The 12,906-nt window shown below is 36.9% G+C and overlaps 2 protein-coding genes across 8 annotated transcripts in view; one reads left to right on the top strand and one right to left on the bottom strand.

Moving 5' to 3' along the window:
• The window catches only part of LOC123876858, a 29,752-nt gene extending 25,757 nt beyond the window's left edge, over nucleotides 1–3,995 (bottom strand). Inside the window, exon 1 of one of the 4 annotated variants that reach the window (XM_045923243.1) lies at nucleotides 3,826–3,995. In XM_045923243.1, the coding sequence (XP_045779199.1) occupies nucleotides 3,826–3,883 (58 nt within the window). In that variant the 5' untranslated portion in view covers nucleotides 3,884–3,995. The remainder of the gene's footprint in view (nucleotides 1–3,825) is intronic. The other 3 variants (XM_045923250.1, XM_045923256.1, XM_045923265.1) reach the window with 3 other exon arrangements.
• LOC123876816 (cytosolic carboxypeptidase 1-like) overlaps nucleotides 1–12,906 on the top strand; it is a 93,544-nt gene that overhangs the window by 53,911 nt on the left and 26,727 nt on the right. The gene's annotated exons all lie outside the window — the stretch shown is intronic.

Here is a 12,906-nt window from a genome sequence, read left to right as displayed (position 1 = left end):
GTACGTGAAAGATATTTTCTTACGTTAAATATTAGCTAACATTACAACATTTTTGCATAATAGGAGACCGCAATTATACTGTGAAATGGAATGCTAATCGTAGAGGATCCAGCTACAGGCGAGCTGTGTCGTTGACACATACAGTGTGCGGAGTGTTCTTGCAATAAAAAAAACGTCGGCGGCGGCGTCATAAAAATATCACTACCGCGTCATTTACAAGACCGGTAGTTGCATTCCAGCTAATCGAAGACGGGTCCAGATAACCTATGATGTTATTCCTTGGAAACTGCACAGGTACGATTCTATCCTCGGCGATATCCACTGGCCGTTGAACCCGCACCTGTCGTCGCTCTTCCTCACCCCTCACCATTTTTTCTCAACAAAACTTCCGTTCTACAGTTTTTACCGCCATGTCGATAACCTGACTGATACGGCGGATACGCCTCATTTGCAAAATCGCTCACAGCGATGTTGATTTGTGTGCTTCATTTAGCTCTGAACTTTAATATGCAGTTACGTATTCACTGGGTAATCTTGATGAGGTAATTCGCTGCACTCTAATAAAATCTTGTCCGCGGGTACCGGTGTCATTGACTCTTCACAATTTTGTTTCGGAGCATGACGAACAGTATCTATGCATTTATACTGACATAAGAAGTAGGCAAATGAGCAAAGCTTTTTGTGGAAGAAGCTTAACCGCAAAATTAACGTCAGAATGGCGAAATTGCTGCATAAATAATATCGCAGTGCGTGTAACATAATTCTTAACATTATTTTTCTAAAGTATTGTCCCACCGCCTACCTACGCCGTCAAATTTTTCTCTCTCTACTTACTTCTCTTCCCACACATAACTTTGTTAAACACACTTGTGTCAACAACGGCAAAGTTAGAGACTAACTCTAATTTTATAAGTCTTGGAGCTTACTCATAAAGTTCTAAAATATCTTGGTTACTAACGGTATAATTTTATTGTTTAGGTACGTATTTTTAATTTTACTAGCGAAACGTAATGATATAAGGTAATTTTATACACTTTGATATAATTAGTCTTGTAACTCTATTATGTTCTACAATCTTTTAACGATCCATTACTTTTATCTGAAAATCTTATCTTTTCTATGAGAATAATACTATTCATCACTTTTTAACTATAAGCTAACCTATGCTCTAGAATATATGTAGATATATTATTATAGCATCCAAATGCTGCGCGGATCTGATACCCGCTATTTCGTCCGCTTAGATTTAGGCTTTTTTTAAACCCGTGGGATCTCATTGCCATTAAAAGTATCTTATGTCTCGGCCAGGCCTAGGATGAAGTTATATCCGATTTGAAAACGCATTTAGAATATCAGTTTGAATAAAATTTACGCAGTAGATTTTTGTTTTATGCTATTTAAAACAAATGCTATTTAAAGTTATAACCATTATATAAATGATTTGACATTTTTTGTTTTAACTTAAACCACACCACTTAGATCAGAATCATAGATATTAGTTTCTGGATGTTGTCTACAATTAATTTTGATTATTTAATATAATATTCAAATAAGAACATGTATAGTATATGTATATGTATAGTATGTATAGTACACTTCAAATAAAATACTGTTAGATAATAATATGCATTGAAAAAAAGTCTAAGATTTACTGAATAATATACGATTATGTGGGGGAGTATTTCTCATACTATATACAGACACATAAATATACACTTAATCTTTGTAAATTACTTGATGTGGTTGGTACACTTAAATAGAGCGCTCGGTTTGCGTAATTTGTTTTGACTGCAAGGTATTTAAAACTCCCACAGGAGATGAATGTTTGTATGCTGCCTACTGCCATTGTACTACAAGTATGGTAGGAACAGAACAATAAGGGTCGAGGACCCGCGGGTCAACACGGCAGCCTCCAGACTATGTCGTGCTCGTGAACTAGGAATGCGAAGTAACTAGTAATTCGTTCTTTTATTTTATCGTGGTTTGAACTTCTATGAATGTTTGAATGTAACTAATAAATTTTAAAAGTGCAGACTTTTTTAGGAGTGCTGGGCGTTTTTGAGATTGGTAAAAATTGTAAGATCGCGTCCTCGACATGCTAATGTTAAAAGTATAATATCTGTAGCTATAAACATGACGTGTTGCGCCGTGCGCGTATGATATTATGCGCGTTCCATAATTTAATAATTATTATATACCCACATAATTACCATTACAATTAATCTGAAAATCCAAAAAACCAGTGCTATTTCAAAGTTTAAGTTTCCATTCTCTTCGCTTCATTGAAAATGTTACAACAAAATTTAAAGCCAGCCTATACTTTACAAGTTACGTTTTTGTTTCTACTTCTGTTGGCAGTACCCACTGACTGCCAATTTTTTAACCTAATTGAACTATCTCTGTACTGAACATCAAAATCGGTTAAATATATGGCGTGCGAAAAGTTACCAGAGAGAGAGGTAGACACTTTCGTATTTATAACATTGTAGTAATAGTATGGATAATAATGTTATAAAAGAATAGTTAGTAAGAATTCGTAATGTTGGTAGGTATATAGGGCATATGACTTTACACAAATGAAAACACTGTAAGTCAAGTTCAGAGTTTAGCGGTTCGCTGGACGATTGCGTAATAGAGTTGTCGTACAATCAACGCCTGTTAGAGCGGCGGATGACGCTATATATCATCATTCATCACAGAACATTAGGCTGGGACCGTATTTGTATCATTTTGATGTATTATAAAGGCCCGACATAAATATTACATACCTACTAGCCGATGCCCGCGACTTCATCCGGTGGATTTAGGTTTTTATGAATCCCAGGGGAAATCTTTGATTCTCCAGGATAAAAAGTAGCCTATGTCACTCCCCAGCTCTTTAACTATATCTATGCAAAAAATCACGTTAATCCGTTGCTCCGTTGCGACGTGATTGAAGGACAAACAAACACACTTTCGCATTCATAATATGTCATAAATCATCGAATCATTAGTTCGGCTCATTAGTTTTTGAAATAAACGCGGACATACATACATATGTAGGTACACGTAGATCGAATACATAACCTTCTATTTGAAGTCGGTTAAAGATACAAAATGTAGACCCAGCCTTTGACTATATAACTGCGGGATCGCCTACACACGTATATTCAATTACTATAGTTGATCGTGAAAATCCTTCTGGATTCTTGCTGAAATAAACAACCCAACGTAGTAATCACCGCCTACCTACTTCCTTACTTCCATAATAGGGACTATAAATTTTAATAAAATTATGTCTAATGAAACCATCCTGTGGATTTGGAATTCGTAGAAGATAATAGAAGTTACTACTCTAATTTTCTTATTGCTTTTCAGTAAAGATTTCCACTAGTTTAAAATTACCTTTTTAGACTTAGGTAATCCTCAATCCTAACTATGAAGTTATCTTGATTCCTGATTTTGAAATAACAAACAGTCTAAATAAAACCTAGGTTGGTTACAACTAACTGGTCATTGAAAAAATATGAACGTCTCTAGAAGAGACATTTACGGTATTATGCCCAACAATAGGTTTGTATGTAAAGGTTGATGATGATTTTTAATGAAATTGCTACCTGCTTATTGAAAATTGAACTTTCAATAGTTTCAATTGTTTATGAAAAATTTCTTATTTTAGATATTAGATAAATATTCTCAAATAAGTTGATAGTTTTCTGTGCCTACTTAATTCTTATAAGATGTTCTTCTTAAACCTGAGAAAAGTGACATCGTGAAGGCTTTAATTAGTTGAGATCAAACATTAGTGCTCAATGTATCTTATGTGCATATTATGTAAGGACATACCTGCAACTGGCCCAAGGGTGGTTGCGGAGAGCAGGATAAAGCTTGCGAGGAGAAGCATTTTGATAGTCGGGAGGGTTTCTTGTCAACTCTGCGGGATCACTCGCTGGAGTGCGCACACGCAACACGGGACACTCGGGCACACTGATCGCGCGCTCTCCTGAACCCCCCCTTATAACCGCGAGGCGTCCCGCGCGGACGTTTACACAAACAATGCTCGTGATGCTTCCACGCTCGCCTCCTGTAACTTGACGTACATTGCCCTCTTAGATCGTGGTAATCGATAAAATTACGACGCGAGTCGGTAATGGTGATATAACATGTTTCGGGCTCGTCCCACAGGCGGTCCGGTGCAGCGCGGACGTCCGGCGCGAAGGCAAGCGGACGCTAGGCGCCCGCGCGTTTCATGCATTTGCCACATCTCTAGAATTCACGGGATTTTCCCGATCTGAATTTTGCACGCGAAGTTACGGCTTGTAGTGTAGATGAAAAAAATCCTATCTTTGTAAGTTTAGGTTTCTTTTATTTTTAGGAAATTTTCCTTACCAGTTCTATCATGATATTACTGAGTATTTTGGAAATAAAATATTGAATCGTCTATTTATTACGTATGCGTTCACGGCTCACGCATCGTTCATCTAACTGAGTTGAAACTTTGTAAAGTTGTTATTAGCACTTAGGTACGTAAAGGTTTATATCATCGTATCAGCAACTTACCATAGACTAGAGTTGATGAACGAAAACTGCAAATGCATAGACAAAGATCAGGTATAAAACATTATTTATATAGGTAGGTAGTACGAGATTCATTTTCTTATAGGTATTTAATTTTATATAAAACAATTTAAATAGTACATACAAACTACGAATTCTGTAGATATCCCGCCTAGTATAATTTGGGTGTTTTAAAAGCAAGGGCAGATAAGCATCGTTTAACTTTAAGAGGGCTCTCTCCGTCACTCGTTTCCACTCGTTTCATACAATCGTAGTTCCCATTTCATTTGAATACTAAGCAACCTAAGTCCATGAAATTTTGCAGACAGTCTAGAAACTAATATCTATGTGTGTGGTTTTCCAGATTTCTGTTTAAATATTCGGTTTCAAAGTTACGCGGTCTTAAAATTTTCATACAAATCTTGGAGCCCCTGTAATTTTAAAACTACACATTTTTAGAAAAATCTAAAACACCACAGACACAGATATTAGTTTCTAGAATATGTCTGCAAAATTTCATGGACTTTGGTTGCTTAATATTCAAATGAAATTGGAACTACGATTGTATGAAACGAGTGGAAACGAGTGACGGAGAGAGCCCTGTTAAATACCATCAGATTTCATTGCAGTTAAAACTGGTTAATTAATTAGAAATGTCCCAAGAAAAGATGTGTGACTGGTGGGCATAGCACCGCGACACGGGAGTTATCTTGACAATCGTACCGCACTATATAGTTTCGTTCCCGCTCAATTTGTTCTTGTTTCGGTCGTCGCGAATTCTTTTCTTATCCAGAGTAGTCTGGCATTTTCTCCGGAACTCAATATAAAGAGTGCAATTTAAAAAATCGTAAAGCGTGCCATAACCGTAACAATTTGTTGGGCCGTCAATCTGTTAGTCAAACTTATAACACCCCTCTTTTTGGGTCGGGGGTTAATAAAAGAGATCAATTGATATTAAAAATAGAGGGCAGCTTAATGAAAAGTCAATATTTTTCGTATAACTTTGTCATCAAGAAATACATCATTTGTATATAATAATAAAAATAAGTACATATTTCAAATATAATTTCACTAATATTATAAACGCGAAAGTTCGTATTTGTGGATGGATGGATGTTTGTTACTCTTTCACGCAAAAACTGCTGGACGGATTTGTTTGCAATGGATATAGACTATACCCTGGATTAACACATAAGCTATTTTTTTCACGAAAAACCAATGAGTTGCCATGGGATTTTTAAAACCTATATCTACGGTAACGAGGTTGCAGGCATCAGCTAGTGTTCAATATTATCATAAAATATCGTTAAACGCATCGGAATAGGCATTAGACAAGCTAGTGCTTGACTGGATTTTTAAACACATTTTAATTTATGCCTATCGTCTATGATGTAGCGTATTACCATAATGGAATATTCCTCTAATAAATTTAATTTTATAGCTTAATAAATGCTTCGACGCGATTATACTTAAGTACCTCAACTTTATGAACCTTTCAGTTGTTGTTGCTATATTTTTTAATTTCACTCCAAACTTTTTACATTCTTAATAAATAATATATTACGTCGTTAAACGGTGGAAAAGTTCACTACTCTTATCACACTAATATTATAAAGGCGAAAGTTTTATGTGTGTGTGTGTGTGTGTGTGTGTGTATGTTTGTTACTCCTTCACGCAAAAACTACTGGATGGATTTGGCTGAAATTCGGAATGGAGATAGATAATATCCTGGATTAGCACATAGGCTACTTTTTATACCGGAAAACCAAAGAGTTCCCACGGGATTTCGAAAAACCACCACGCGGACGAAGTCGCGGGCGTCAGCTAGTTAGTATTAAATCTTGTACATATTATTGGAAGCACCTACCTACCTGCTTATCTATGGATTTAATAATATTTTTATCTTTATTAAAGCGTAGCTTTTTACGGACTCTTGGGATTTGCCATCGGGGAGCAAAATTGGACTGAACTGGACCGAACTGACGCGACAATTTTGTTTGGTTCAGTCCAACCAAAATTGCTTTAAACGAAAAATGCGTAGAACCTTCGCTTCTGTCGGGCTTCCCCCAACGCATGATTTTAACTAATTATTTTCTTCCTGTGGCTGGCATACCCTTTTGGATATGTCAGCCACGTCATAAAACATAAAAATGCACCATGTAATAGCACTTTCCTCAAGTCTTCTTGTGAATTATTGATAACAAAAATGATCTGTGAAAGATCATTATCCGCACCCACACACGCACACCATCACAGATTGTGCACAGCACTACAGATTTTTTATGAGATATGTATGTTGCTTTTTAACCCCCGACCCAAAAAGAGGGGTGTTATAAGTTTGACGTGTGTATCTGTGTATCTGTGTGTCTGTGTATCTGTGTATCTGTGTATCTGTGTATCTGTCTGTGGCATCGTAGCGCCTAAACGAATGAACCGATTTTAATTTAGTTTTTTTTGTTTGAAAGGTGGCTTGATCGAGAGTGTTCTTAGCTATAATCTAAAAAAATTGGTTCAGCCGTTTAAGAGTTATCAGCTCTTTTCTAGTTTTCTTGTAGAAAAGAAGGTTAGATAACCGTTAGGCTCATAATAAATTATGTCAATAGACAAATGTCAAGCTGTCAAGATGGACGTTGCCTAAATACATAATTATTTATTTGAAAATTATGTTTTGGAAAACTCAGATACTTTGGATCGTCGGGGGTGTTATAAATTTTTAATTTAAACCTGTTAAAATAAAAAATGTAAGTACATATATATAAATTGCAAAATATTCTGGCTGAAGAAGTGTTGTATCACAACTCTACATTAAAATCACAAGCGCGCACACATTACAACTTTTATGCTTATGAGTTATGGCGCAGAAAAAACTTTACAGAAAAAATACACAGTGGAAGTCACGCGCTAAGAAGTAAATATAGTGGCGAGTTGAATATTAGATTTATCCAGAAATAAAAGCATGATGTGCTGGTTCGTTATAACTCGCGGAGGCGGAGACGGAAGCGGTTGCGTAATATTACATTGCGTGCCGACTAACTGCAAGCAGACTGCACGTGAACTCGTGAACTGCGCTCGGTCAGCAGTGTCGATATGTTGTCGACTTCAATAAAACCTGAGCTTGAGCTTCTAGCTACTCTAGAACCCTAAACACCTACGGTGACTATGAAATGCTCTGAAAGCCAATGTGCGCCCAGACAAACTGATATTTCGCTGTAAGCTTTTCAGACTTAAGCTTTTGTAAGCTTTTTTTTTTCTAATTCAGACCTTTTGTATGCACTTAGACTGCGCACGGTCGGCAATGTCGATATATTGTTGACTTCAATAAAACAAGAGCCTAAGCTTCTGTTACCCTAGAACACAAAGTGTCTAAAAACAGCTGCAGTGACTATGAAATGCCCAAAATTAGCAGCTCTGAAAGCCAATGTGCGCCAAGCCAAACTGATATTTCGCTGTAAGCTTTTATTTAAATTCAGACCGTTTGTATAGACTCTGGCACCCGTGTGTTAGGGTATAAATCGCGTACGCTCCTATGCTGACCGCCCGCGCCCGCGAGTTCCGCGTGAACAGGCACGAAGGGTATGCGGTGAACTTGAAAAGCGCCGCCGCTGCATCACTAGTCACTGCAAGCATGTGCCTTTGAGAGCCACGTTAATTGGTGCCACTCTGTTTGCGAGCCACGGCCACCGCCCGGTGGCCGGTGTGGCCTACTCCTTGTTTTTAAATTCCCTATAGCCAGTTCCCTGTCCAAAAAATTGGAGAAAACTGCAGAGCACATCGCTACAACATTTTAATGAAAACTGTTTCTATGGGTTGTTAGAGGCCTCGAATAAAACTAAAAATATAGTAGATACCCATATCTAGGTACGCTAAATTCAAAATCAGTGACCCAAACACTGCCTTTCGTACGTGTTTTGTGCCACTTCGCTTAATTTGCCTTTCCTAAGGCATGCAACGATACCTAGTCTGCGATATATCTTTTCATTTTCCATATAACAGGTAATTTTCCTATTTTGTGACGAAAATATGCTTTTCCCATAGCAAGATAGTTTCTAACTAATGACTTGCAAGATATTACTCTAACATAAGACTCGCTGAAATGGTGGCGTTAGATCGGGACATTCTCACTGACATGGCAACTCTAGTACATTTTTGCAACACACATACCTACAGTACAATATAAACAATAGGTGCCTGCATATAAATCAACTCGGCTTTCTAAATTTAATATCCGAACAAACATTTCAAATGTTCCGTCTATTTTTAAATTCGTTAGCGGCCTGATATCAGTTCAGTTGCCATTTTTATCCGGAGGCTATTGAAATAGTGCATCGCTAAAAATGCTTATCAAAGTACAGCATCTAATCATTATCCGGAGCCGCAATATATTCGATACTATTGAACCATTCACAACAAGATACTGCACTTAAAATGAACCAGAAGAAAGTTAAATCGCCTTAATGTGCCTCCAGGAACGTTTTTGAATCTCTTTTTAATCGCATTCAACCGATGCCTATCGTATTGTTTTACATCGGATGAGTTACGTTCGCCTGCGATGCGAGTCGATAAAATAAAATTCACAGGTTTATTTTCACAAAAAAATCTTGATATTACTTTAATAGCCACAGAGGGAACAAAAGGAGCGGGGAATGTTTTTTTTACGTGAGATGTAACTGAGGTTCGGACAGCGTTTAATTGAACGGGTGCATGACTTCGACGTTTGAATACTAGCTATAATAGGACCGCACGTACAACCTAAACAAAACCATAGTGTGGCAATCAAAAGACGTCGACAGACTGTATATGTCTATTATTATCGAGCATTTTGATCGGATGGAACTAACCAGGCAAAATGACTTCATTATAGAATTCGCTTCAATTTGAATTACGTTCGCTTTTTAAGAGGGGTATCTCCGTCACTCGCTCCATACAAACGTAATTCCAATATTCTAAAAACTTATATATCTATGCCTGTGGTTTTCCAGATTTCTGTTTAAATATTCGGTTTCAAAGTTACGCGGTCTTAAAAATTCACATACAAATCTTTGAGCCCCTGTAATTTTAAAACTACATATTTTTATAAAAATGTAAAACACCACAGGCACAGATATTAGTATCTAGAATATGTCTGCAAAATTTCATGGACATTGGTTGCTTAATATTCAAATGAAATTGGAACTACGATTGTCTGGAGTAAGTGACGAAGAGAGCCCTGTTAATAAGCAACATTACCGTATAATTTATTGATGAAACATATTAAAATTACTTTTATGTAACTATAATACGCGTAGTATTATAGCCACATAAAAGTAATCTTCCGTACAGAACGGTAATTTTATTATTTTTTTACATTTAGGTACTTTACAATTATCTTAAATAATGACCATGTGTACAGATCGTAAGCACAAACACAATAATTATATCTTTATCTACGCTGATAATATATGATATATCTTAAGGTCTTGATTGTGAAGTTTAAATGTGCCATTTTACTGGCATACTTTATTCACGTACATCTTTACCAAATCTTTATTAAAAGTAGTGATTTGAAATATTTTTTCCCATTAAAGTACAGTTCGGCATGCTTTACGGCTGTAGGTTCTAGCTATTTGAAGCTCGGCGGCAAATCCACGCTTCACCATTGGCCGTTTACGAAGACGTATGCTGTTACAGAACAAAACGCGCATGCGCGGTGGATTGCTGAATTATGGCGACAAATGCCTTATTTAATTATTTTGATTATTATTAATTACTGTATTTTTGTTGGTTAAAAATTTTATTGGGACGGAATGTTTATCAATAAAAGCTTATGAGTTAGGTATGACAAAATATGTTACCAAGATTTCGTGGTTTGGATTTTAGGATATGAGTTTAGATGAAGTAGTGGAGTGTATGAAATTACACAACTAGATATTAACACTCGTGTGACACTGTATTGTAATGTTGTAATGTAATAATGTAAATAAAATTCTTTAATTGCGATCCTAATTTGGAACACAGATCCAGTAACATTTTGAATTATTCTGGTCGCTGCTGCCGGACTCAAGATTCTAACGTTTTTATTCGGAAATTCACGGCGCAGGATCACGCTCGACCGGTATCCTTGTAGGTACCTAATACATTCCTTCGAGCACTGATACAATTAAATGTTTTACTTACTCCTATAACAATTACTGCTGCCAATTATCACGGATAGGAGACCTTTTAATTAGAGTTTAAGTATTTTAATCGAATAGAGAAATATCAATTTGCTTGTTATTTTCCTTATATAGAAACTGCATCCAGTGCAGGAACTCTACAGGTATATCGATGGATCTATCTAGTTACGTGATGTTACGTGGATCTGGTTTCTTACATTTTTGTATCGTAGTGAGTGGTTTGTTTTTTCTGTGATTATTAAAATTGTTTTTTTTTTCTGTGATTATTAAAATCGTTATAGGATTGAGATCTTAGTACCCATACCTTACCTTGGATTCGTTAAAATTGGATACGAAGTAAGCTTACACTCGGGGAACGGACGTAGCCTAATTTTTATCCCGGAAAATGAAAGAGTATTTTGAAAAATCTGAATCCACGTGGATGAATTCGCGGGCATGATCTATTTGTTACAGTGATACTTACATCACGGAAACGGATATACGCTACTTTTATCCCGGAAAATCAAAAAAAACCCACGGGATTTTAAAAAATAGGGTTATAAGACCCTATATTATTATTATATAAAAATGTCCTATGTCTACTACTGTCTACTTATTAGTCGTTGATAGTTACACAAGCTTTATGTACTGCCCCCCCCCCCCACTACTAAAGAAGCAGGAGAAGCAAGCAATACACACCACCAATTCAGAACACACTCAACATATATACAAATCACTGCAAGCAATAATACTCGTCAGGAAAAGTAGACTCCGAAATGCACAATTATTGTGAATCGCAAAGTCACTTTGTAGTCATGTCAAACATTTTTTACACGACACTATCTTTTTAAATCCAAGTCTTATAAATAACTCCATAATTCAAACCATAAATTGAAATGTCTTTCCTTTATTTGTCTATGTTATCCTTTAGGCCAATCAAAACGCCTCAGTACCATACTGTGCGAGATGAGATTTAACTAGAGATAAAATTTTGCATCCGTGCATACCAAAGGAATTTTTATCGAGTTCATTTATTAATTTCCTGCGGAGATGATATCGCTTATGCCCATTCTTACGGGCAAACAAATAAACCCCTTTGCAAAAAAAACGGGCGTTTTTGATTTTTGTGTATAGTAATCACTACGCACATTATAAATGCGAAAGTGTGTTTATTTCTTGGTTTGCTGGTTTGTCCTTCAATCACACCACAACTGAGCAATTGATTGACCTGGTTTTTTTACATGGATATAGTTGAAGACCTAGAAAATGACATAGACTACTTTTATCCCGGAAAATCAAGGAACTTCCACGGGATTTTTGAAATCCACGCGGACGAAATCGCAGGCATTAGCTAATTGATAATACAAGGGTTTTCAATGTATAAAATGGGTTACTGACATGAAATAATTTGATAGAAAGAATCTGGACTTAATATCGAGGAACAGATTTCCTTCAAAGGAGGCAAGGGTCTGGGAGAAATTGTTACACGAGACGACCGCTTGTTAAGTGAGTCAGGCGTTAAGGAACTGGTAGAGTACTCTACATTTATCTCAAAAAAAAAAAAACCTAGCTCGATTTAGTTTGCGCAAATGCAGTCGGCACAGCTAGGGGCCTTAGGCCTTAGTCCGTAAGTTACTTCGTGAGCACCGGATTGTACGTTTCAGATCTGCAACAAATTATGCATCCTGCACACATGTGAATTCGAGTAGCGTACTTTCACTGATGAATGATGAAGCTCGGATTTCATTATGTAGCGAGGAGGGTCATCAGCGGGTGCTATAAAGGCCAATCGTTGAAAACATTTATAGAGTGTTACGGTGACCAAGAGAATGTTACGGTGCCCGTATTTTTTGCAAAGGAGTGTATATTTATCATAATTCAGTACTTTGAAGGCAACGGGGACCAGCTATTAGTTTTGATCGTCGCGGATAAGACGCCGCGATATTGATTCGCCTCGCGCTGTCGTGACATAGGTGATTATGTGTTTAAGCAATTACACCACCCGCTATAGAGTGATCGAGGTAGGATAGATTCCCGTTATAATTGGCAGAGGCTCGCGGGATCCGTCTGGGAGAGGTGTCAGAAAGGAACGGTGGAGAGCGCACCGGAGGTACCGCTTCACTATCCCCCCTATAATTTCCATCTAGACACATTTCGACAGCATCTTATTTTGTAGATAGTAAAGTCAACTTTTTAACTACAAGACATATTTGCGTTACACGATTAGCCGAGTTGGTGT

This window comes from Maniola jurtina, chromosome 2 (genome assembly GCF_905333055.1).
Source record: "Maniola jurtina chromosome 2, ilManJurt1.1, whole genome shotgun sequence".
In the NCBI taxonomy this organism is placed as follows: domain Eukaryota; kingdom Metazoa; phylum Arthropoda; class Insecta; order Lepidoptera; family Nymphalidae; genus Maniola; species Maniola jurtina.
The sequence above is the reverse complement of the archived record's forward strand: the minus strand, read 5'-3'. Positions and strand labels throughout refer to the sequence as shown.